Source organism: Salvia splendens, chromosome 13, assembly GCF_004379255.2.
Source record: "Salvia splendens isolate huo1 chromosome 13, SspV2, whole genome shotgun sequence".
NCBI lineage: Eukaryota > Viridiplantae > Streptophyta > Magnoliopsida > Lamiales > Lamiaceae > Salvia > Salvia splendens.
In genome coordinates, this window is record NC_056044.1 from 27,351,069 (window position 1) to 27,376,107 (window position 25,039).

Here is a 25,039-nt window from a genome sequence, read left to right on the forward strand (position 1 = left end):
CAAAAAAAAGGCCATTATTATTTTTGAAGGGAAAATAAGTCCACCAAGTAATAAGACTACCTTTGAAATCAATTGTTTCTCATACATCAGTCTGCAGCTGAATGCCTGACTTTGGACAGTCATCAGATATACACATTGAATTTTCTTGGACTCTGTTTTATTGTTTATTTCAGCAATTCAATTATCTAATTACTTCATCTAACCAAGAGCACATATGTGTTGACGAGTAGTGATTGCAGAAAGCCATACATTAAATAAGCCATTAAATTTGGCTACACTGTCAATAGATTCTCACCAGTTTATGTTCCCAGTTATTTTTCTTACATTTGCAGAGAGAGAATAGGCCATTGAAGCATAAACTTGGGACCAGTTTTTCATCTTTTTATCGTCACATTTTACACTTCTTTTCCCTTTACTTTGTTCAAGAAATTGTTCTCTTAGCTATCTACAAAGTTCTTTCCCTCTTTCTGTTTATATACTTTAACATTTTCTTGAAGTAATTACAACTCTTTTCCATATCTTCCCCTGAATTCATGTTCATGTCTTCTTCATTTCACTATTAGCAGAAAACAAAGGTATGCTACAAACTCTCACGTCAACAGTTCTCTTGATTCTTATGTTTCTTTGCTGCTTATAAAGTTGCAGTCTTTACATCATATATGCTTCTTTTTCGACGTTTCATAAATGTTTTTTCATCTGCATTGCTGCTGAAGGATGACCATTTAACTTGATGTTTGCAGAGAGAGATAAGGAATGGCAGCAAAGCTAGATGAACCGGCGCCACACCCGCCTAAAGATCAGCTTCCAAATGTTGCATACTGCATCACCAGCCCTCCTCCATGGCGTCAGTATTTTCATTTCTTATCCTAATTAATTCAACTTTTTAGTATATTCTGTTTTCTCTCTTTGTGATTGTGGTTTTCTTGGGTCTTAATCCTCTGTCTGATTGTGCATATGTGTAGGTGGTCAGTTTAAGTGTTCTGTTTCTTTTCTGCTCTTTCACCAAGTTTTGATCTTTTTAAAATTGTGAACTCTTATAACAAAATCTAGCTGTTTGATGTGTGCATTAATATGATAAAAAAAGATCCCACTTGTTCATTTGGGGTCATTAGCTTCACATGCTTCCCAATACTGAATTTTACTGTGTTTGCACTATTGGTTTTGCAGCTGAGGCTATCCTTCTTGGTTTTCAACATTATTTGGTGGTGCTCGGCACGACTGTCCTCATACCCACTGCATTGGTTCCTCAAATGGGAGGAGGAAACGTGAGGCGAAACGCAGTTTTTGAATCCGAGTTTTGCTTTCTAAATGATACCTTTCTTCATTAGTATCATCCGCTTGCATTTATGCAGGAGGAGAAAGCAAAAGTCATACAAACTCTGCTGTTTGTTGCTGGGCTCAACACCCTCCTGCAAACATGGTTTGGAACTCGGTTACCTGCTGTGATCGGAGGCTCATACACCTTCGTCGCGCCCACAATCTCAATCATCCTATCTGGTAGATGGGATGATCCAGATCCAATCATGGTTTCTGATCTTGATCCTACCTCTAGTAAACTTTTGAATTTTTCTTAGGCAGCTTTAGCCAAAACGCGTTATCATCTTTCTTTTAACTTCAATTGTGGTCTCATTTTTTAACTGCAAATATGTGCAGAGGTTCAAGAAAATAATGAGGGCCACACAAGGCGCGCTTATTGTTGCCTCGACCATTCAGATAGTGATCGGATTCAGTGGTCTTTGGCGTAACGTTGTGAGGTAAAAATCTACACAACATAGCAGGCTCTAATTTACAGTCAAGTTTTGAAATAAGCTATTAAACTTTGTCATGTATTATTGCTATGTCAGGTTTTTAAGTCCAATTTCAGTTGTTCCTTTGGTTGCTCTTTCTGGTTTTGGGCTCTATGAACTCGGTTTTCCCGGGGTACGTGCAAGCTCACTCGCCTCCTTAACTGTATATTACAAACCAATGCGACTTGATCTCTCTTCCCTTGCCTGTTCAGGTTGCCAAATGTATTGAAATTGGGTTGCCTGAGCTCGTTCTTCTGGTTTTCTGTGGTCAGGTATAGTTTGAACTGGTTTCCGATTTCATTTCTTTTACTTTCATGAAGACTAATCCCACAGCATAATGTTTACTGCAGTATCTACCACAACTGATTAAACCAGGAAAGCATATATTCGAACGCTTTGCAGTTCTTATTACTGTGTCAATTGTGTGGATTTACGCGCACATACTCACGGTTGGTGGTGCCTACGACGGGGCATCACCAAAGACTCAAGCAAGCTGTAGAACTGATCATTCTGGACTCATCAATGCTGCTCCATGGCATGTTCAAATTTTCTGCTTATCGGTGATTGCCACCATATCTACAGATATAACTACGAAGCTTTACTTATAAACGAGCTTGATTCATGCAGGATAAGAGTCCCGTATCCCTTTCAATGGGGAGCACCATCATTTGATGCTGGTGAATGCTTCGCGATGATGATGGCTGCATTCGTTGCTCTTGTTGAGGTCTGTTGTCAGTTAGTCCTATGCTGTCTTTCTTTCCTTGAATTATCCAAAGTTTATTTCTGTATTATGTACATTTCTTTTTGTGGCAAGCGCAGGCAACCGGTGGCTTCATTGGCCTATCTAGATATGCTAGTGCAACCCCATTGCCACCGTCCATTCTCAGCCGAGGCATAGGCTGGCAGGGCGTCGCCACCTTGCTGTCTGGTCTATTTGGAACGGGAAACGGATCATCAGTATCCATGTAAAATACACACAACTAAAAGCTTCTTATCTCATATAAACAAGACAATGCTCATCATTTCAGCATATAATACTACTAAAACTTTTCTTGGCTTTGTTGTAGAGAAAATGCAGGCCTTATAGCTGCAACTCGCGTTGGCAGTCGAAGGACGGTGCAGATATCTGCTGGATTCATGCTTTTCTTCTCTGTTCTAGGTAACCTTTCTTCCCCTTCTCTGTACTCAGATTAGGAATCTCTCTTTAACACAATTTATATCATTTGCAGGCAAATTTGGAGCAGTTTTTGCTTCAATCCCAATGCCTATAGTGGCTGCTTTCTACTGTGTCTTCTTTGGCTATTTTGGTAAGCATTTTTCTAATATCTTATTTTCATACATAACTTAAACATAACATTGTTATTACAACTAAAAAACAGGTGTTGGTGGCCTAGCTTTCCTCCAATTCTGCCAGCTAAACAGCTTCAGAAACAAGTTCATATTAGCTGTTCCAACTTTTCTGGGCTTGTCTGTGGCTCAATACTTCAACGAGTACACGGCTATCAAAGGATACGGCCCCACACACACGTCGGGGAGATGGGTACGTGCAGCCACTACTCTTTCGTTATTATGATCAAGATCGAGAGTAGTGATGCTTTGTCTCTTTGACTGATTGTGTGATTGTTTCGTGGCAGTTCAACGACATTGTGAACGTGCCCTTCGCCTCCAAGGTGTTTGTGGCGGGCGTGCTGGCTTTCCTCTTCGACAACACGTTAGACAAGAAGGATCCCCAGATAAAGAAGGACAGAGGCAAGCATTGGTGGGATAAGTTCAAGGATTTCAAGACTGATAATAGGAGTGAGGAGTTCTATGGCCTTCCTTTCAATCTCAACAAATATTTCCCATCTGTTTGAGTAATCTATTGCTTATTGGTGAAGCTTTTTAACCATTGTTTGTTGTGAAATGTTTCATTTTGGTGTGTGAAAATAGAGGGTATAAATAGCCTGACCCATTTTCTTGTTGCTGCCTGTGAACTTAATTTGCTCATTGAGCTTTGATTTCATTAATAATCACTATAAGTTTTCACTAGATTGGCCTATCCCATTAGAGGGTATAAATGACCTGCCCCATTTTCAGTTTGAAATTAAATTCAAGTGAAATTTTATTTGAGAAGCCCAAATTATGATGGGTTGGAGAATCTAGGATAATGTAAAAGATTTTTGCTTTTCTAAGTAATTGGGCTTCATTTCTCATCAAAAAAGTATTTACTATATAAAAGCACTATATTCTAACAAAATTTTAAAATTTTGAATTTATAAATCTTAAAACAGATGTAATGTGTAGAAAATAAAATTTTAGAATAATACGAGTGTTCCTAGGGGTTGTTCGGTTTGCAAGTTTATATCTCAGAATTAATTAAATATGTATTGTGTATTTGTGTTTGGTTCATGAGATTGAATTGCACAATCTAATCTTAGATGGATAATCATGTGATGATTAGTCATAGTTATCCTCCTCTAACTAAAATAATTTCACAACTTAATTCTAGATGGATTATTCTATAAATAATTAGTTATGACAATCAAATGACACCTTATTAGATTATCAAGTTAGAGTATTTAATTATGCTAGCTCTAGATCGATAAATTGCTAGATAATAAGTTTCAGCAAATTTTGATGTGTACATGAATATTTTCTTTGTAACACTACTGCATTAAAAGAAAATAAAAATATCAAATCAAGTATAGAAAATCAAATGATTATTAGGGGGTAGGTTAGAATATATGTTGACCACAAATATTGTCTTCAACCACTATAATTTGCGAAAAAGTAAAGAAGATATTTTGGATATCACATACAAAGTACAAAATATATTTAGAATATATCTTTAGACAAAAGAAAAAAAAAGTTTCATTATCAGTGTCACACACAGCCCGATTTATGCCGAAAGTGAGCAACGATAGTATAATAAAACTTTTAGTAATTCAGATGCAAATTAAAGACATCCCTAATAAAAGCTGATATCTTTCCAGTAATGGTATGTTTGAAGATCCAATGTACATTGTATCAAAGTTCAAAACCAAGAATGAAATTTATGATCATGTGAAATGAAAGTATGAAACATCCAGGCTTTCGTTTGTCTTAAAACACTTTTTTATGTATATTTTATTTTATGGGTGGCTAACCACTTGTATTATTGCATGAGGCCTAAATTATTAGATTATTGTCTACTTATATCCGATAAAGTTACATATATTGGCACCACATATTATATTTTGAAAGTATTTATTTCCATAGTAGTATTATTTAATTTTAAAATCCCCCAGTTAATATTATTATTATTTTAATATAATTGTAATGGAATTAATTATTACTAGTAGTTACATTCTCCTTAACATATAAGAACACAGTGAAGAAGTTTTGCAGCTTTGTCTCTGAAATTAGAAACCATTAAAGCCAAAAGTGGTGCATGCACTGATTCAAGATTTTTTTGCTTTCAAAAGCACCACTGCAATCTAATTTTAAATCATTAAGAAGATTGCTTGACCAAATTGCTGTGATATTAAATTGAGTTTTAATTATAAATATGTGGACCACTATGAATTGTCATTCGTCTGATCTGAAGACACAAACCTCACAAATTAATTGAGCAAAAATTAAATAAATTATTGCCATTATTTTGTTTTCATTTGGAAAGGAAACCACTTGATCCACTCCTCTTTGTTTGCAGCTTCCAAGCTCCCAACCACCAATAATATCACTTTTACATCTGATAATTTTAGGAATTATTTATAATCACAGTGTGATTTCTATGAAGTTTGAGGTGTTTTACATATGCTCACAAAGTATTCAATATTTTTGCAATATAAACTTGTCTATAACTTTTGTTGCGGGCAGATCAAGTCTTTAGCTGATAAAAACTTTTAAAACTTTAATGTGCCTTTTGTAATATCATGAATTATAAGCTCTAACGTAACTTAGTGATATTTGTCACGTTGAGAATTTAGAGTTCAATCTCTAAAATATATTCTCCCACCTCAACTGACAAAAATTAAAAAACAAGCAAATAAAAGAAACTTAAGTATTTGTTGAAAATTATTAAATGACTCAGGTCAGGTGTGTGACATGAAGCTTAAATAGTATAAATTTAAATGTATAATCGGACCAGATTCGTGTAATGAGCATCACATTAATGTTAGAGAATTGAAGTAGGTATACATATATAAAATTTGCAAATAATATTCATTAATTATATCATAAACAAGAAACTTTCTTCACCAAAATAAGATTCTTTACACCAAACAACTTGACATCTTCGCTTAATTGATTTCACTAAAAAACAAAAGTACTGAACCGTACCATAACTAATTACTAAAAATTATTTGGAGATGACATTTATAAACTTGTTATTATTTCTTCTAGTAATCTCTACCTTTTACATAGCACATGTATTCTGAATTTTGAAATAGTTTTGGACCAGTGATTAATTCCATCTTTTTATTATAAATGTCAATGGACTTGATTTACATTCGGTCCTACAACTAGGGCTGGCAATTTTTGACACGACACGATAATCTGACACGAATCCGCACGAAATTATTGGGTTGGGGTCAAGTCTTATTGGATCCATGTCCTTATCGGGTTGACCCATTAAGAACCCGATAATTTCGGGTTGGGTTCGGGTCGGATGCGGGTCGGATACGGGTAACCCATTAAGAAATAATATTATTATTTTTATTATTATTTAAAAATATATATATTACTTTAATTTTTTAATTTCTTATAAATTAGGTTTAAATAGTATAAAACGAATTTTAATTGTGTAAATTAGGTTAAAAATTAAGGTTTAATCGTGTAATATTAGGTTTTAATCGTGTAATATCAGGTTCGGGTTGTTATCGTGTCGTGTCAACCCATATTATATCGTGTCGATAACGGGTTCGTGTCGGGTGCGGGTCGTGTTCGGATTTGAAGGTAGAAGGTTGGGTTCGTGTTCGGATTTACAGTTTCCTTAACAGGTCGGGTTCATGTTAGGCCTTATTGGGTTGGATCATTATCAGGTTGACCCGATAACGACCCAATCCGCACGATTTGCCAGCCCTACCTACAACGGGCTTCTAATTGTTGAAATAGTAGATTATATTAATTCTAACATATTTTTTGATAAGTTCGATGTTCATATCTTGCTATATTGCTTTGAAATATTACTCCATATTTATATATAGTTCACGGTTTATGATTGGACTCTTCATTATTCATTAATACTACTATACAATGTTTAGATACATTTATTTAATTTTTTATCGTATAAAATGGTCGGACAACTATTTTTATTTAAGATCTCCTATATAGCATTTTAACTAAATAATCAATTGTAACAATGGTATTAAAATTATCATATATTGTGATGGCGATGGTACAACTATAAAATCATTAATTCAATCAAGCTTATGAGATGATTGTAAAGTTAGAATGACTTGCGAAAAATAATTTTTATTTTGTGTATCTTAAAGGAAAGGAAACATCAATTTTGTAATGAAAGATGCGCATACAATTTGAATATAACTATAAGCATGTTGATTCATAGGTCGTATTCACAATAATTCAATTCCTCTAATATGAGTCTATGTATATAGAGTAGGGGTAGCTATTGATGATAAAAAAAACCATTTAATTATTTGATTAAACCGTTCATTTCAATTTATTGCATCTTCATTGGTGTTGACCACACTTGGCGCAAAAACAAAGAAACAAATTAATACTACTATTATTGATGGTTGATTTATACAGTTTTGGACGCATGGGCAAATAGAGCTATGTATGTATCATGATTAAGATCATGTCACCCTCAAAATTGATTTCTTTTTTATTTCCTAAAAATAACAATAAATAATTTTATAATAATTTAATTTGAACCTCAAAAATCTAGTCAAACATAGGTCATGCACAATTATTAGAAGCAAGGAGTGCTGCATTACACATCAATGGGTGGTGGTGCATGGGCAATAATTAGTGTCTTACTTGAGGTGACTGAAATCTATAAACATGAATATCCAAAATCCAATTAATTATAAAAATAAAATAAATTTCAAGAAGAAGAAGAGAAGAAAGTAAAAGGGGCAAGTAAAAAAAATTTGTAGACAGAGAGTGGGGTTAGCTAGTTTGTGTTCCATGTTTGGGAAACAAGATTAAGATGAAAAGTCAGAAAACGAAGAGGGATTGTTAGTAGTAATATTTTGGAAATGGGTAATGTTTGATAAAGGAGGAAGTGGGCATGGACAAAACCTGCACATTTTTTTTAATTTTTAATGTTGCTGGTGAGGCATCGATGGTGCGATGTAATCCCACAAAGATAAAACCAAAAACTTCACATGCGACATCCACTTATTGTTGCTTTTCTTTGTTGGATCTATTGCTTTTGCATGCCACACAAAGAGATATATATATATAGCTATATGTTCTAAAATTTCTCCGTCCAAGAATATTGTTGAGATTATCTTCTTTGAATGTAGTAATTATTTTATTCCAAGTGCAAAACATTGAGTGAACAACGGAATTAGGGATTATATATTAAAAAAATTATTTGAGTTTCAATAAAAAAATCACAGGCGCTTCTTGATGTTGCTTGCTACGAGGGACGAGGCTCGGTGTGTTTGGCGTTGGAATGAAGATGACATAATTAATCTAAGGAGAGAAAAATCAATATAGATTAATTGAAAATGGAGAGAAACTATTTTTTTATAGTATAATTTAAATATAATCAAATAAATTGCTACTACTTGTAGTAGTATTTTTTTTATGATTTGAAAGAAAGAGAAGTGTCCCTCTCGAGCCTTGGGGCGCTCAACCACGCTCGCACTCCAGTTAGATATTGATCGTCAAACCATGTGGGATTTGCACTCAATTCACCAACAACAATAAATTTAATAATCCATAAATAGCAAACAAATTGATAATGCTCTATTAAAACAAGCTTAATTAGTCGGAAAATACAAACTTAATATACATATTCTGCTATTTTACTATTTACATAGATGAGATGATATCACTACCTATACAAATGCATACCAGCTTGCTTGTAAAAAGTTAATTATGGCATAACTTGAAATAGAAAAGCCCACTTTATTCGTCAGCAAATTGCATTGCTGCATAGTAAAAATAAAAGATTCTAACCGTAAAAGTAAATAGTGTGAAATAAAAAAGCAACACTCTGCATTATGGCTCGCATGATTTCAACGTTAATAAAAAAAAGTTTTACATTCACAATTTAGTACTAAGTGGTCCTAAGCAGACACTACCTCATCATCTTCTTACATGTATCTAGTTTTTTTGTCATAAAACACAGTAAAAAACCCAAGAATCCCCAATTTTTTACCAATCTTGTGTGTAAATTACAGTGAACATGACGTCATATATCAACACTCACACGTGGCTATTAATCAAAAACCATGGGATGGGGGTGGGGTTTTTGTATATAAGTATACATAAGGAGGTGAAGTCATGGTCAAGATTAGTTGGGTGTGGCTATAAAGAGGCTTGCTGAAAATTCACATCTTCTTCCTCAACAAACAAAACTCATTTACCAAATTAAAACTATTTGGAGAAGAAGATGGGAAACTGTCAAGCAATTGATAGTGCAACTCTGGTGATTCAACACCCAAATGGAAGAGCAGACAAGCTCTATTGGCCTGTCTCCGCAAGTGAAATCATGAAGATGAATCCCGGCCACTACGTTGCCCTCCTCCTCACCACCACCTTGTACTCCTCCCCCGCCGCCGCCGCCAAGAATAATAGCACTAGTGTAGATAGCAAGAACATCCCTCTTCGAATAACCAGGATCAAGCTTCTTAGGCCAACTGATACACTTGCTCTTGGTCATGTCTATAGACTTGTCTCATCTCAAGGTTTGTTATTTCTTTCTTTCTAATGTTGTTAATTATCATTATTTTCTTGAAATCGTTTTTATTTAATTTTTTAATTTTTGTTCTTGCAGAAGTGATGAAAGGGTTGTGGGCTAAGAAACAAGCTAAGGTGAAGCAGCAGGGTGCTGACAAAATCATGACAGAGAAAATAAGTCCAGAATTTGAAGCGGAAATTAGGAAAATTTCTGAAATTGAGAAGGCTGAGAAGGTACTTATTTAATTCTTTAATTAACTAATTGCAAGATTAATTTATACTGCCAAAGTACTTTTGAGATTCCCGTAGTTCTGTTAAAAAAATCAAGTGATTTAAGAGCTAGTAGTAGATCTTGAAGGAGTTTTTTAGTTAATTAGTAGGACTATTATTGCATGATTAAAGAAAGTGGAAATTAGTACACATACAGTTCAACAAAGTGATGATTCAGATGACAAAAAGCAGGAGCTCTTACTACTTTTGTTCTAGTCTAGTAATGGAATTCCATTTTAATGAAGAGGTTTAGATGTATTCCGACTCAGGGAGTGACGCACAACAATTATGCGTCGTTATTAATGAACGACGCACAACCCTTATGCGTCTTTGGTTAATGACGTACACGGGTTATGCGTCGTTCAAAGACGCATAAGAATTATGCGTCTTACCCTAGTGACGCATAACCCTTATGCGTCACACTGGTAAGCATTTCCGCTTGCCACCCAGGAGACCCGGGTTCGATCCCTGGCAACGGCGCAGTTTTTTAAGTGAAGTATTTGATAAAAATGAGTTATTCTAAACATTTATTTTTGGCAAATAGATATTACTCTTATAAAAGAATTATGCGCCTTTGCCGAGGATCGAACCCGGGTCACCCGGGTGACAGGCGGGAATGCTTACCAGTGTGACACATAAATGTTATGCGTCATTAGGGTAAGACGCATAATTCTTATGCGTCTTTGAACGACGCATAATCCTTGTGCGTCATTAACCAAAGACGCATAAGGGTTGTGCGTCGTTCATTAATAACGACGCATAACTGTTGTGCGTCACTCCCTGAGTCGGAATACAACTAAACTTCTTCATTAAAATGGAATTCCATTAACATGCATTACCCAAAAAAGAATTGTTCCCAAAAAGCAGTGATATTAACTGGCCTTCAAATAAATTTATATTAGCAACCTGCAGCCAGATATATAGTTTCAAGCTATACAGCTACTGTTTCCAATAATTTTAACAATTTTTCTAATGATTTATTTCAGGTGAAAGAAAGGCAGAGATCAAGAAATAATTCATCAGTAAATTCCGGAATATCAAAACCCAGAGGCTGGCAGCCATCATTAAAAGCAATTTCTGAAGCTGGAAGCTGAATTACTTTTTAATTTTTACTATCTATTTTAATTTTTTTTTTGGCCTGTTGTTGGATTGAAGATTGGAAAGTAGTAGTTCAAAACAGGCAGATTAAAGAAGGTTAATTTTGAACGGTTAATTCAGTGAATAGCAGATCCTGTGTTGTGGAATATATACTTTAATCATCTGCTGCCTTTCATGTATATACAACTCTCTCTTTATATTTATCTTTCTTTCCATTTTAAATTTGAGGAATCAGATTTCCGGTCGAAATAAATTAATTTCTAGCAATTTTTTGTTGGTTGAGCTCGAGTTATTTTTACGTGTCACAACTTATGAATATGCTTGAATAGAATTTGTCGATATGAACAATGCTATATGGAATTTGTCACCACCACGTCTTATGTATACTTTTGTTCTTTGTATTATTGTATACTTTTGTTCTTTGTATTATACGTATGTCTGGTTAGATAAATTTATTGTTCATTTCTTATAAATACAGAAGTAAAAATTGTCCAAGATTGAGATCGTGGAGTATACAATTATTAAATAAATATAATAATATTTTTTAAGTACTGATATTAATTTTCAATTGATTACCTGGCTCTTGAGTCTTGCCTCTTGGTAGTTGGTACGGGTCCTTGATACGAGAATATCTATATATCTCCCATATCTTTATTATTATATTATCATATCTTTTCCATCTATTTGTTATCTTATTCACCAAGTTAGGTTATTCATAGTCCTATTATAAATAGGACTATTGTCATTCTCATTATTCAATCAATGAAATAATCGTTTATCGCCTTTCTTGTTTTCTTTATCGTTTTTCTGCAAACCCTAGTTGTCGACGGGATTTCACCTCCCGGGACTTCTAATCTATCTTCCGGCATCACGTTAAGGAGATTATCCTTAACAATTGGTGCTTTCATTGTCGAACTCACCTTTCATTGCCCATGACGACTTGTGCGGGGAGCCGCACGGAATCGATCGTTGTGACGTCTGCCGGAGTAATCCGCAATCTGGAGCAGTTTCTGCCGGCGAGTGGAGCGTTGTATTCCACGTCGCTTGCGTTTGAGCACGTGTTGGCGTCGTTGGCGCGCTTGGAAGCGCGTTTCGACGCTTTGGAGAGGCGGCATGCCATCGCTCAGCCGCCGCCTAGGCCCGATCCTGACCCGCCTTATGACGATGGACTGCGAGAGAGGCGACGCATGGAGACGCCCGACAGCGTGGGATAATCCGGCGCATAGCTCGGAGCATCGATCGGGCAGACCCATGTCGACATGCGATAATGGATGGGGCCGCCTGGAGGGAAGGGGCTATTCTGCCACGCCCCGTTTGGATCAAGTACGTTTCGAACAACCGCGCTACGACACGCCCCGTTTGGATCAGCTTCGTTTCGAACAACCGCGCTATGAGAAGATGAAAGCCCCGCGTTTTGACGGATCTGATGCGGCGAATGTCAATTTTGCAGCGACGACGAGGACGGACGGGGCAGGGGGTTTCTTGGCGGCCGGTGGCTTTGAATTGGTTTCTCCAGATTCCGTTTCGAGTGATGGCTGCAGGTTACCTGATGATGCGAGTCACTTGCTAGGAAGCTCGGATGTTGAGGGCGTTGACGAGGGACGTATTGTTGTTGTACCGTGTGATAGTAAATGTCTGCCCAAGGAGAAGACCGGGAGCATTGCTAATGCTGGATTGAAAGCAGGGGATGCCATGCCGGAGTTAGACGCAAATTTGACTGGGATTCAAAAAGTTGAATGTGTCAAGCAAGAGGCAACGAGCATGTACCTTCTCAGTTGTTTTCAGAAGCCATCACCTCCTGTTCCGGTACTGTGTGGGAACAAATCAATTGAAGAATTTGTTGTTAAATGGAGCTATAAGGCTGAATGGAGGCATTCAACTATTCCGTTATGTGCGAAACAATAATTTGGTGCGTTTGATCCAGGAGGGAATAGCCCACCAAAGCTTATGTCCAGGATGCTTTTCATTGTGTCGTGGTTCCCACCTTGAGGACAAGGTGAATTTTAACCGTGGGGGAGTTGATACGAGAATATCTATACAAATATCTCCCATATCTTTATTATTATATTATCATATCTTTTCCATCTATTTGTTATCTTATTCACCAAGTTAGGTTATTCATAGTCCTATTATAAATAGGACTATTGTCATTCTCATTATTCAATCAATGAAATAATCGTTTATCGCCTTTCTTGTTTTCTTTATCGTTTTTCTGCAAACCCTAGTTGTCGACGGGATTTCGCCTCCCGGGACTTCTAATCTATCTTCCGGCATCACGTTAAGGAGATTATCCTTAACAGTCCTCCCTGACAAAAAAAAAATAAAAATATTACAACATAATATAATACGCTACTTTGTAACAATATTCTTATCGACTTGACTTACGTAACAAACAAATGATAACGTAAATAACAAAGGAGAATGCAAGTAATAAAATTGGGTGGGACGTCCTTTTAAATTCGTGAAATGCGGAAATACTGGCATATATTGATAATAAAATTGGGGGGAAATTAATTATATCAATTGGCCATATAATAAATGAATTAATGAAATTGAAGCTCTTTCTCGGAATCTAGAAGAAGAATGTGATTATTTGACAATGGCTAATATTTGCATCTGAAACACGTGAGTATTTATATTAAGTAAATCAGACCCAATTTTAAAATTACAACTACAATACATTTTAATCTGAAAGTCTCCCCAATAGTTTATCAAATGTATGTATTTGTCTTTATAAAACAATTTGAATCACACATCATATAATTAATCAAGTAACTCTTGGTTGTTAAGAAGAGAAATATTCATTGTGAAGACAAAAGTTGAAAACAACTGTTTGCCAGAACAACCATGACCTGTTGCTAGGACCATATTCTATAAATTCTTCAAAAATAGTAAAAATACAACATTCTCATCTTGCATGTCCTATCTAAATTTACAATAAATACTCCCTTGTCTCCGATTAATTGTCGCTATTTTCCATTTCGGTCCGTCTCTCAATAATTATCACACTTCATATTTACCATAAATGGTAAGTAAGTCTCACATTCCACTAACTCACTAACTCACTTCACTTACATTTTATTATAAAATTAATATTAAAAAGTGAGTCCCACATTCAGTGACATTTTCAACCAACTTTTCTTTACATTTCTTAAAACCCTTGTCCGGTCAAAGAGCGACAATTAATCGGAGACAGAGAGAGTAACCAAAAAAACTACTACTCCATCCGTCCCATGTTACTTGCACTGTTGCTTTTCGGCTCGTCACAAACTCCTTATACTATTTATAGTTTAAGTTAGAATTAATGCATTTAATTAATATGTTAGTTTAAGTTAAGAGCTTCTTTATTAAGTGATGTTTCATTACACTTAAAATTCTAATTTAATTACACTAAAAATCAATCCCAAATTTATGGCCTAAAATGAAAAGTGCGAGTAACATGGGACGAAGGGAGTATTACATTGACATAACAAAACAAATTTAGTAATATAGTTCAAATGCTCCACATTTGTTGATATAACAGAGAATGTGGCTATTTCATAATGAAATTCAATGGACAATGTTCACCATATTGATTGGTATGATATCACTATCATTCAAAATAATTAAATTACGAAACAAGATAAAGGAAAAAATAAACAAAATATCTGGGTTAAGACATTCGCATGTCACAGTCATAAAATAAGAAATTTAGATACATTATCTACATTGACTTCATCGCCTATAGCAGATGGATCCTATACTTTATCAAGGCTAATAGTAGTACAAATGGAATAAAAAGGCAAAATTGAAGGCATATGATAGCATAATAAAATTTGGCTGTCACAATCTTTAAGAATTTAAACATCTAATCTTCATTGAGTTCATTGACAGAGACCAGAATGTGTCTCTTGTCATAACATTCTTCAATGAAAAAGCACAAAATCTCAAGAGCCAACTTAATGTAGTGATAATGTTTTTGAACCTACCTTTGGGAACTGCACAAGATACCCTTCTCTGGACTGGCTGAACGTCGTTGCGGATGTTCCAAACAACTCCATAGCATCATCTATAATGCCTAGAACACGGAGATTGTCTCTCGATAAGATGAATACTGAAAATCAGCTAAACGTATATGCAAAGAGGCTGATACTTTTATGTGATCATGTTCTAAAAACAGAGGAAAACATCTGCTATTCATCTATTAGAAAGTTGTTGTTTGGCTTCTCTGGCGATGTGAAGCACATATCATTCAAAAAATCCATCACAATGAAGTAGATTTGAGTACCTTATGTACAACATTGCTAAATTTCTGATGTTAGATAGCTGACCACTACCAGTAGTGTGGAAATCCTTAACTATGATTTCTCTATCACAAAATTTGGGGATGGCCTTGAGAACTGCAAGGCAGTCCTCACATGTCCTCGGATTCTTCATTGTTCAACAAAATCGAACAAGATGTGTGTGGCATCAGCAGCATAACCAACTAGCTCTACTCTTTTAAATATCTCATATAACTTCTCTTGAATCACAGCTATCTGAGGATAAGCACATCAGCAACTCTGAACTCATGAACAACACTATCTACCTCTATCCAGCTACATCCGATATCTGCAGAATTGTTCTGCTTTCCCATAACCTTCCAGACTTGAGATTCTTTTCCCCATTTACAAGTTGGAGAGCAGCACATTAGTTCCGTAATATCTACCACAGTCGAGTTGCTCAAAACAAGTAATTATGCGCTCTCCAAAACTATGATTGGAATCAATTCTACAGGCACTGAATGAAGCCCTCCATACAGCCACATCTGGATTCGTAGGCATGCTCTTGGCTATTCCAAAAGCCTTTCCCAGATAGCCAGCACGGCCAGGCATATCAACTTAACAGCCATAGTGCTCAATCTTAGGCACAACCCCCATGAACTCTCCATGCTGTAAAACATTGATGAGCCCTGCTGCACAAGAAGACCTGAATGGTTGCATCCATTGAGAACCTGCCAAATAATGATATCTTTAGAGTTCAGTTTTCAGCTCATATTTGCTGAAACACACGTATAGCTTCCTTGCCGTGCCCATGGATTGACAAACCTGATATCATACTAATATAGTTGTGAATGCCTCGTTTCGTGTCAAAAACACGATATAAATCCACAATTTAAAAATTATGAATCAAATCATACAGTTGATCAAACAAGTTCAAGTTCAACAATCCAGCACTCTAAATGCTACCCTTCCCTTCCATGATAACATTATCGTTAACCTACTCTTGATTTCTTTCGGATTGGACTAACATCTAAAACCACCCTCTTCCTAAATTTCAAAACAATGAACAATATTTTCCATCCCTTTCTCCCACCATCAACCACCTCAGGGCCATGCTCGTAACCAAAGGCATCGCGTATGAGATCATCAACGCCTGCAAAGAAAGCATCGTCTCCAGGAAAGCTCATCATCGGGTCGAAACTGTGACATGAAGTGTCCAAATGTATACTACTGCTCGATCCGCCAATATATGGACTCAACCCAGCTAGGTGCTGCTGAAGAGAATTCTGATAATCAAAGGCCTTTCCCTGCCCCCAATTCTGGCAAGCAGATGCTAACAGTTTATCGGCATCAGCCTGTCATTCAAAGTGATGACTCTTGATTTAGTAAGATAGTTATAATAGATATGCTAGCAAATACTATAAAGTAGAACAAGTGTATGTATGTATGCCTCTTCTTGCACGCTTGTCTGATCCGGAGGTAGTCTTACCATGTCTCCTAGAATATCTGAAGATCAAGTAGAAGAACAATTATTTAGTCAGAAACGTCTCATCTTTATCAAATAACAAGGTAGACTCACATTTTTCATAAAATATAATGCAGATCGGACCTGAATTATGAAGAGGGGTGAGTTGAGCATCAGGTTTGGACACCTCTCCTCTTTCTTTTGATCCAATTGGGCATGTAAACTCATTTTCATCATCATATAATGCAGAGGCTCTTTGTAATACAGATCTCAGTAACTTGAGTGCATCATCCTATTAGGGGTCAGTAATTCATTAGTACAAGTAGGAGTAGGAGACACCACAATTGCATAAACGAATCTATTCACAAGACAAGATAGGCCATCACCTTTTTATCAGCACACATATTATCAATCCCAACAAACTGGGACTCTATCATTTCCCCCTTGAGTTTTCCCACACAATCATAAATAACACATCTTTGAGGTTCACTCGATGATTCGTGACAAAACATCTTTTCACAATCAATTTTGCAGTCCTGAGCATGACTCACTATTGTCTTCCAGCTGCCATCACCGACATCTAATATCTGTATGCATGTTGCAAGTTGGCTTTAAAAGCGACTAATAAACCACGATTACTAAACCTAAATCGATAGAACTAGCAACAAAACACAGCATGAATCCTAGTATGCAAACAAAATCTGGTTTCGCACTTAATAAATCAAACGAGTATAAATAGTTAACGAGGGCTATTACTTTGTTTTGGAGCTCTTCAGGATTGACATGGTACCAAAACAGAAAATCATGCACAGTTTTGATGTGATTCTTTTCCAGTCTTTCACAGCGCTTGCCTTTCCTGGAAATTTCCTTCAATCTCCAAACTTCAGAAGTAAGATATGGACAGGGATATTTCTCATTCTCTGCAAAAAGGAAACCATCAATTATATGGAAGTTTCTTCATCCACATTCAGATTAAACTTTAATGGTCTTGTTCTTTGCATAATCTGTGTATCTCAACACAGTAGGAGATGAGACTAAGAACTGCAGCAGAAGCAGCCGTTTGATAGATATGAAGAGTTAGTTGGTATAGAACAGTAAAACAAAACGATGGTTAAGTTCAACTCAGAGTGAGAAGAACATACGGTTGCCGCGCTTATCTTTGACCTTAAATGGTGCAGTCCATGCTTCATGCACCGTAATTCCTTTAAGATTCTGCGCAATCCTAGCCCCAAGCCTGCAACTGCACAACCTACTCCATTTACTGTCGTGTCCCAACTTAGTATCATTCAAATCCGCAACACCCTTCTTGAGCAATATATACTCGACACTTTTTCGAGAAAAGTGTGGCCTCTTCTTATCTCCTGTTTGAATGATGCTTCTCTCAAACTTTTCAAGAGTCAGGTTGTGTTCATTACTATCACCATTGTCCTCAAGAAGTAGTATCTCCACCTTTGCAGAAGATCCAGGGCCATGAGTCACAGTATGCCCGTTCGAATCAAGCAGAGCCAACTTCAGGCACTCACCTTTTAACCCTTTAAGCTCCTTCCCTGTCACAGTATCGGCTACTTTATTATCTAAGAACTTCAGCTGTAGACTCCTTTCCTCGGAAAACTCATTCCTATCAGCACATTAGAAAAGTTACCAAAATTTGTTATCAACCACTAGTGTAGGCCGTTTTATGATCCCAAAATAAGAGAAAAAATGAGTAACCAATTACATAAATTCTAACCGAGTCCCTTTACGCAAAAGCCTCCCAGCAGCAGGCTGAAAACCTTCAATTACCTACAACAAAGGATATCTGTCAAATATACTAATTTGCAAATCAACCATAATAAATTTCCCAAGACTAGAAAATATCGAGATCCACGACATTTTAAGATTTTATGAAGGGTATATCTAGAAGTTGAAGTATAAGTTTTACTATTGAGAGACAAAAGGCCCTGGTTCATGAAGTCTCAACTTGTAACGATCTAACAGGAAAAGAAACATTGAGATGGAACAGTCCACAAAGTTTGAACAGAAACTCAAGCTAGGCTAAGGGTTAAATTAGGCTGGTATAGTGTTTTATAACATACTACAGTAATATATAATCAATCATGATGTTGAGACTTGAGACATCCTCTTGACAAAGTCAGACAAAGAAGAACACCTACAGCATGCATCAATCCTAAGCAAACCTCCTTTGACAGCAATCAATCCTTTGCAAAATGGAAATATAGCATTCATTAAACATAGAAGAGAAGATGTGCATGCAACTCACTATTCCACGAACTCGATCGAGAGAAACTGGACATCCTTCGCTAAACGCTTGGCTATGCAAATATATAGCCACATCTTCAATAAAGCTAAAGCTATCATGAAGGGAGTAAGGAAAGATAGAAACATGTCAAAGTAATGAAGCAGTAATATTGAAAACTTAGTAAAATCAAGAATGAATAAATGAAAATTCCTAATTAACAATTTTCGATATTTTCAAGGAAGCAAATCAAATTAATGAACTTAAAAGGCTAATTAAAGGATTCAATAAATCATAAAAGATACACCAACTAAAAGAATATACTTTGTTAAAGACAAAAATTGGGCAGCATCTGAACATATCAGAAATTGGACACCACCTGCTGCTCTTTTTGTTGCTCAAAAGTATGATCATTTCATAATCACCCTCTAAAGTTGGAATAATATCCGTACATATCAGAAAGGGAAACGAAAAAAATAAAAGGAAAGTTATTTTAAAAGGGATTATAACAGCAATTCTCCTTAAATAAGCACAACCCATATCTTCTCCAATCATGCAAAGACAAAGCAAGAAATGAAAACACGCAACGGTACTCCAAATTAAGATGAAGAATTTTACAAGTGAAAGAGCCTGAAAAGTACAACCCCATCTTCAAAATGGGGCAAGCAGAATGAAACACCCAAATCAAAGAGATAATTGCTCCAAATCGACATACCTTCCTAGAGTTGGAACAAGACGAGCATATGAACAACTTGGGTGCTCAGATGAACCGCCGTTTGGATCACGTTCCATCTCTTAAAAGATAAATGCTTGCTTCCTAGCTGAGTTGAATCTTCATCGATATCATTACTGAGTAGTTTCATATAAATAGGCGGAAGGAAGCATCAGTCAATGAGTATTGCCCCTCAAAATACCGCGTGCCTGCATCGACCACATTGCATCTGTGGTAGCGTTAGCGTATGTAGATTTTCTCACCCAAAATTATACTCCGATGCGTGTATTCTATAAAATTTTATTTTGATTGTAATTGTTTATGGAAGTTTAATCCACTTTAAAGCATCTGCAATGGAGGATGTCCCGCTGAACGTCAGACCGGCGTGTCCGACATCCGAACAAGACGTCCCTCATTAGGCGAGGGAGGGACACCGCACATCCGCGGCTTTCCGGCGATGTCCGTCGACGTCCGCCATTGCGGTACCATGACCGACTTCCGTGCGGACGTCCCGATTTTTTTTAAAACTCTATATACGGCTAGTTGCAAACTCTATATATACAATTTTTTAAAAAACTCTAACGCATGTATTATCGTCGAAAATGAAGGCCTAAAATAAAAACATATCATGCAAACCTCCGTTCTGTTAGTGACAAACTATAGAGATTAAAGGCATAACATGTACTTTGTTTGAATCGTTTTGTTGTTTGGGATGTTTTTTTTGTGAACTATGTACTTTTTTTAATTTAAATATGTATGTTTTTTTAAAATAAAATCATTGCATTTTTTCCGTATTCGTGTTAAGATTTTAATTCCGTAAATTGCATATTTGTGAATTTGTGAAGTTTTATTATTGTGGATGTCCATCGGGATGTCCTTGGGGATGTCCGCCATTATGCAGTGAGATATCTTTATGACGTGACAGTGTAGTGAGAGGTCCTTATGACGTGACTGAAGATGTTTTTGGGAAGTTCGCCGGGACATCCGCACCATTGCGAATGCTCTTAGCTTTATTTGACAGGAGTTGTTTGTCGGGGAAAAAAATAAAAAAAAAATCCATGTATTTACGAGCAAATAAGCCTATAAAAAACTCATACTCCTACTAACTTTTAAAATGGGAAAATACATTGTAATCCATCCGTACGCGATTTATAATCTCACTTTAACTCGATACAAATTTTAAGAAATGTGAAGGAACTCAGTGCAAAGAGTTAGTGGAATGTACGTCTAACTTTTTATATGCAGTATAAGTTTTATAGTAGAACGTGTGAGTTTAAAAATATTAGTGGACTATAAGGTCACCGCTAAAATGGAAAAAAATAATTTGTGCAGAAGTACAGAGTAATCCGTCGCATCTATTGAATATAGATGGGCAGTTGTGCTTATTTGTGCATGGACGTAGAAAGTAATAAATTTTATCTCACAAAACAAAAATTAATAATACATACAATTTTTTTTAATCTAAGGCATTTGTTTCCAAATAGATTTCAGCTACTCTGTAAGAATATCTACCACATTTTCTTCGAAATGAATAAATCCTATCCCCATCAAACAAATTTGAATTGAACGAAATTATGAAAGCATATTTAACTTAGAGTAGTGCTAAATGGCCATATTATGGCCGGCCATAAACTTAAAATATTAATAAAAAATTGTACATTTATTGCTGATTCACTTTAATTTATTTCATCTAGAAAGTAACAATTTGTTTTTGACTATATTATCCTTGAACATGAACACTCTAGTAAATAACAAAGGAAATGTAAGCCTCTTTCAATTCTTTAATGTTGATTTCATATCACTTTTTATATTTTTATTTAATTTGTATTATTATTTAAATTTTGTGTGAAATAAATTTTAAAGTTATAATATAAATATCTAATGATATTATAATTCAATTGTTACTAATAATTTTTGTCTCCTTTATAGCAAAACGTCACTTTTTAGCCATGAAGGATAATGAAAAGCAATAATAACTGTGAACTAGCAAATCGTCAATTTAGAATATGGAGTTTAATGTTTATATTTCTAGAATTCATTATTAGTGATAATAACATATATACCAATAAAATAGCAATTCCTCTTGGGCATCCACATAACATAAGTAGTTTCTTATTCTACAATTACTCTCCAATCTCCATCCAAATGGAGTCAGAATGCTTCATAAAATTTATGATGATGCCTATTCATCGCTAATTTTATAATCGAACTCATTCGTCAACATTATTTTCTTAATTATCATGCAAAATTTTTGTTGTATATTATTATGGAGAGAGAATGTCATAAATTTAAATTTGAAGTAAAAAATTATAAAAAGGGTAATTAAGTAAAATTATCTTAGCACTAACTAGTACTATTAATTTATTGCATTGACTTTTATAATTATTTACAAAAATGCCATTGTGGGCTGGCCACATTATGGCCGCATAGCATTACTCTTTAGGGAAAAGCTAGGTAACCATATTAGGTACAACCATAAAATGGTTTAATTAGAAAAAAAACCGGTTTACTTATAATTCTGGTTTAATAAAAACTAAATTTACCATTATATCCTTTATTAAGTTTTCCGCCAAATTTTTGACCTCCCCAAAACTGGCGCTGCTTTTCTCTCTCTCCCATTCCATTCCACCCCAAAAATGACACCTGATTTCCCTCTCATTTCATTTATCTCTTTCATTTATTTCCTATATTATAGGATTTAGTTTGTAGTTCTATTATTCATTTATAAATAAATAAAATCTAAAAAGATTTGCTCTCTTTCTGTGTTATGCGTGCGTTCTATAGGCATTGCCCATTGTATAAATTTTAAGATTTATTTTTTTTGCTTTCTATGCTACATATTATAAGATTTAATTTTGTTTGAAATATTAATCCTTTATAATCTAGCTTCGACTTTTCTGTTATGCGTTGCTTTCTGCACACCATACTAAATTTATTCTTTATTTTCTGTTTTGGATAGATTCAATGTAATAAGTACAAGAAGTTGAGATTTATTTGATACGTGCACAGCACTTGTTTGAAGAAATGCCCAACTGAATTTGTACTTGGTTTTTTTCCTATAAAATAGTAATACAGTACTTTATTGTATTGGTGCTAAACTTCTGGTGTTGAAGAAAATATGAATAGCTTAACTGAAACAATAAATACTAGACTGAAAAAAAATGAAATTAACTTGATAGCTGCAAAAGAACATGCGAGAACAAAATTTATGAACACTCTACCAAAGAAATAAAAACCAAATTATCAACTAGCTTTAACACAGCAACAATCCAAATTGTTCACAAATCACAACCAGATGAACTACAGACATATGAAGAAAAAACTTAAAAGCAGGATACAAACTCAATGTTCACTTCGAGCAACAAATCGTTTTAACAAGCACATAATCAACTAGCTTTAAAACAGCAGCAATCCAAAATGTTCACTAATCACATCCGGATGAACTACATACACCTGAAAAAAAAGGTTAAAAGCAGGACACAAACTCAATGTTCAAAATTCCAAACTAGAATCACTTCGAGCAGCAAATCATTTTACATTATGCCACTTTCAGAAGGGCCATGACCTCCACTTCGACCACGACCGCGACCTCGACCTCGACCTCTCCTATTTTCAGCTGGATTTTTATATCGAGCAGTTCTTGGCCTTCCTTTTCGAGTGACAACAATCGGATCTAAAATAGGAATATCACCTCCATCAATTTCTATTGCTTGAGAACTACTTGGCCTTGTAAGAGTAGTTGCGCTGGCAGGATTCCAACTCTTAAGGTCTCCATAAATTTCTTTGAGCCTATCTTTGACAAAATTGATTTTCTCCACTGAATCAATGGCAAAATCGCTGCATTTTATAAACTCTAGCTCCATCTCTTGAAATTTTTTATACTCCTCCGACATGTGTGGATATGCACCTGCAAAAGAGATGCTAAAATGCGGTCTGTAAACATCCTTCCTCCATCGCCGCAAAATATATCCCTCGCTCACGTGATCAATCTTTTTGAATACCAAAACCTTCAATATATGACAGCATTAGCAACAAAGAGGACTTTTGCATGGTGTCAATGACAACTTGATAATTTCATTCATAAAGGATAAACATATCCGATAACAATACCAGAAACAATTTCATTTTTCATTTCATATAAACTCTCTGCCACATAAACTCATATTTCAGTCTATGTGTCTTACTTCATATAAAAAGTTTTGACTAATTAAAATGAACACCAAATTCTTACTATTAGATGAAAGTGGAGTCTCCGGGTTCGCATGATAATCTTGAGTCGAAGTTGATGGAGATGCCATTCCTCAACTCACTATCCAGAGACAAACAGCTTCTCGTTGAAGAAATTTACAAGATTTCAGTCTGATATTTGAGATATAATCATATAATAATGGCAATAGTCACTTCTCTAACTAAAGAGATAAAAAGTAGAATGATGTAGTATTAATTAAAGAAGCGGTTGTATCCGTATTGTATTAATTAAGGAAACTACCATGATTACAATTTATTTCAAATTTCAATTTGAACTTCAAAGCATGCTCTCTGTGTCCATGCTATACGAATTTATTTCAGATTTTTTTAAAGTGCTTAAGATTTAATAATACAAAAATAGATAGATTAATTGGTGTATTATTGTTTAATTAAATACTACATCCATCCTGAAAATTTGTCACATTTTATTTTTTGCACCCATTTTTGTCACATTTTATTTTTTGCACCCATTTTAGAAAAATGATACTATAAATAGCTAAAGTGTAAAGAGAGTAAAGTAAGAGAGATAATAACTGAGAAGATAATCTTCTCTACCTCATTGATTAAAATGATTTTTGAATGTGCTTAAGATCTAACATTACAAACTTGATACTAATTGGTTCGTAAGAGAAATACTAACGACCTTAGTCTTGATTGAGATCTCATGTTACATAATAGATACATCTAGTGATTTATTCTCATCGAACCTCTTTTGATTTATAAGAGAAATTCTAATCATGATAGTATTTGATTAAATGATTTTTTGAATGTGCGCAAGATCTAACATTACAAACTTGATATCTAATAATCCGAAATTCAACCAGTGATATATTCTCATCCAACCTCTTTTGATTTATAAGAGAAATTCTAATCACGATAGTATTTGATTAAATGATTTTTTGAATGTGCGCAAGATCTAACATTACAAACTTGATAGATCAATCAGTAATTTATTCACACCCAACCTTTTCATTCACGAGGTACGTTGCCTAGTTGCTGTATACTCATCAAACTCTTTGGTTCGTAAGAGTAATACTGACGACATCGGTCTTGATTGAGATCTCATGTTACATAATAAATATATCAATTAGTGATTTATATCATCCAACCTTTTGATTTATTCAATAAATCTTAATAAACATTACT

General features: G+C 35.2%; 3 protein-coding genes across 6 annotated transcripts; 2 read left to right on the forward strand and 1 right to left on the reverse strand.

Annotated features, from left to right (window-relative positions):
• The first annotated feature begins 297 nt into the window (after window positions 1-297).
• LOC121762735 (nucleobase-ascorbate transporter 6-like) lies at window positions 298-3,815 on the forward strand. The gene is made up of 14 exons (XM_042158714.1): window positions 298-575; window positions 741-844; window positions 1,168-1,265; window positions 1,353-1,526; window positions 1,654-1,754; window positions 1,845-1,920; window positions 2,000-2,059; window positions 2,138-2,322; window positions 2,415-2,511; window positions 2,607-2,752; window positions 2,855-2,946; window positions 3,017-3,094; window positions 3,167-3,327; window positions 3,422-3,815. Exons 2-14 carry the CDS (start codon window positions 754-756, stop codon window positions 3,638-3,640), a joined length of 1,578 nt encoding a protein of 525 aa, XP_042014648.1. The 5' UTR covers window positions 298-575; window positions 741-753; the 3' UTR covers window positions 3,641-3,815.
• A 5,414-nt stretch (window positions 3,816-9,229) lies between these two features.
• Window positions 9,230-11,213, forward strand: LOC121760154. The gene is made up of 3 exons (XM_042155774.1): window positions 9,230-9,631; window positions 9,721-9,857; window positions 10,880-11,213. The coding sequence occupies exons 1-3, from the start codon at window positions 9,337-9,339 to the stop codon at window positions 10,985-10,987; spliced, it is 540 nt and encodes a 179-aa protein (XP_042011708.1). The 5' UTR covers window positions 9,230-9,336; the 3' UTR covers window positions 10,988-11,213.
• Window positions 11,214-15,146: 3,933 nt separating this feature from the next.
• On the reverse strand, window positions 15,147-19,914 carry LOC121761865 (calmodulin-binding protein 60 A-like). Of its 4 annotated transcripts, none has more exons than XM_042157555.1 (10): window positions 19,649-19,914; window positions 18,958-19,048; window positions 18,427-18,479; window positions 17,840-18,315; window positions 17,454-17,617; window positions 17,084-17,284; window positions 16,842-16,989; window positions 16,683-16,738; window positions 16,336-16,587; window positions 15,147-15,963 (listed from the first exon to the last, which is right to left on the reverse strand). In XM_042157555.1, the coding sequence occupies exons 1-10, from the start codon at window positions 19,723-19,725 to the stop codon at window positions 15,802-15,804; spliced, it is 1,680 nt and encodes a 559-aa protein (XP_042013489.1). In that variant the 5' UTR covers window positions 19,726-19,914; the 3' UTR covers window positions 15,147-15,801. The 4 variants fall into 4 exon arrangements, with proteins under 4 accessions (XP_042013489.1, XP_042013490.1, XP_042013488.1 ...); XM_042157556.1 differs by having other exon boundaries at window positions 16,722-16,738; window positions 18,415-18,479; XM_042157554.1 differs by having other exon boundaries at window positions 18,415-18,479.
• Between the last annotated feature and the right edge of the window lie 5,125 nt (window positions 19,915-25,039).

What these genes read in the sequence shown, in the direction of transcription:
- LOC121761865 (XM_042157554.1), bottom strand. Translation starts at nt 19,725, where the DNA reads ATGGAACGTGATCCAAACGGCGGTTCATCTGAGCACCCAAGTTGTTCA. An exon ending in ATATGTGTGCTGATAAAAAG is followed by an intron (nt 16,990 to 17,083) that starts GTGATGGCCTAT and finishes GACCCCTAATAG; the next exon opens with GATGATGCACTCAAGTTACT. An exon ending in CACCCCTCTTCATAATTCAG is followed by an intron (nt 16,739 to 16,841) that starts GTCCGATCTGCA and finishes CTTGATCTTCAG; the next exon opens with ATATTCTAGGAGACATGGTA.
- LOC121762735 (XM_042158714.1), top strand. Translation starts at nt 754, where the DNA reads ATGGCAGCAAAGCTAGATGAACCGGCGCCACACCCGCCTAAAGATCAG. An exon ending in AACGGATCATCAGTATCCAT is followed by an intron (nt 2,753 to 2,854) that starts GTAAAATACACA and finishes GCTTTGTTGTAG; the next exon opens with AGAAAATGCAGGCCTTATAG. An exon ending in TGTCTTCTTTGGCTATTTTG is followed by an intron (nt 3,095 to 3,166) that starts GTAAGCATTTTT and finishes ACTAAAAAACAG; the next exon opens with GTGTTGGTGGCCTAGCTTTC.
- LOC121760154 (XM_042155774.1), top strand. Translation starts at nt 9,337, where the DNA reads ATGGGAAACTGTCAAGCAATTGATAGTGCAACTCTGGTGATTCAACAC. An exon ending in TAGACTTGTCTCATCTCAAG is followed by an intron (nt 9,632 to 9,720) that starts GTTTGTTATTTC and finishes TTGTTCTTGCAG; the next exon opens with AAGTGATGAAAGGGTTGTGG. An exon ending in AAATTGAGAAGGCTGAGAAG is followed by an intron (nt 9,858 to 10,879) that starts GTACTTATTTAA and finishes GATTTATTTCAG; the next exon opens with GTGAAAGAAAGGCAGAGATC.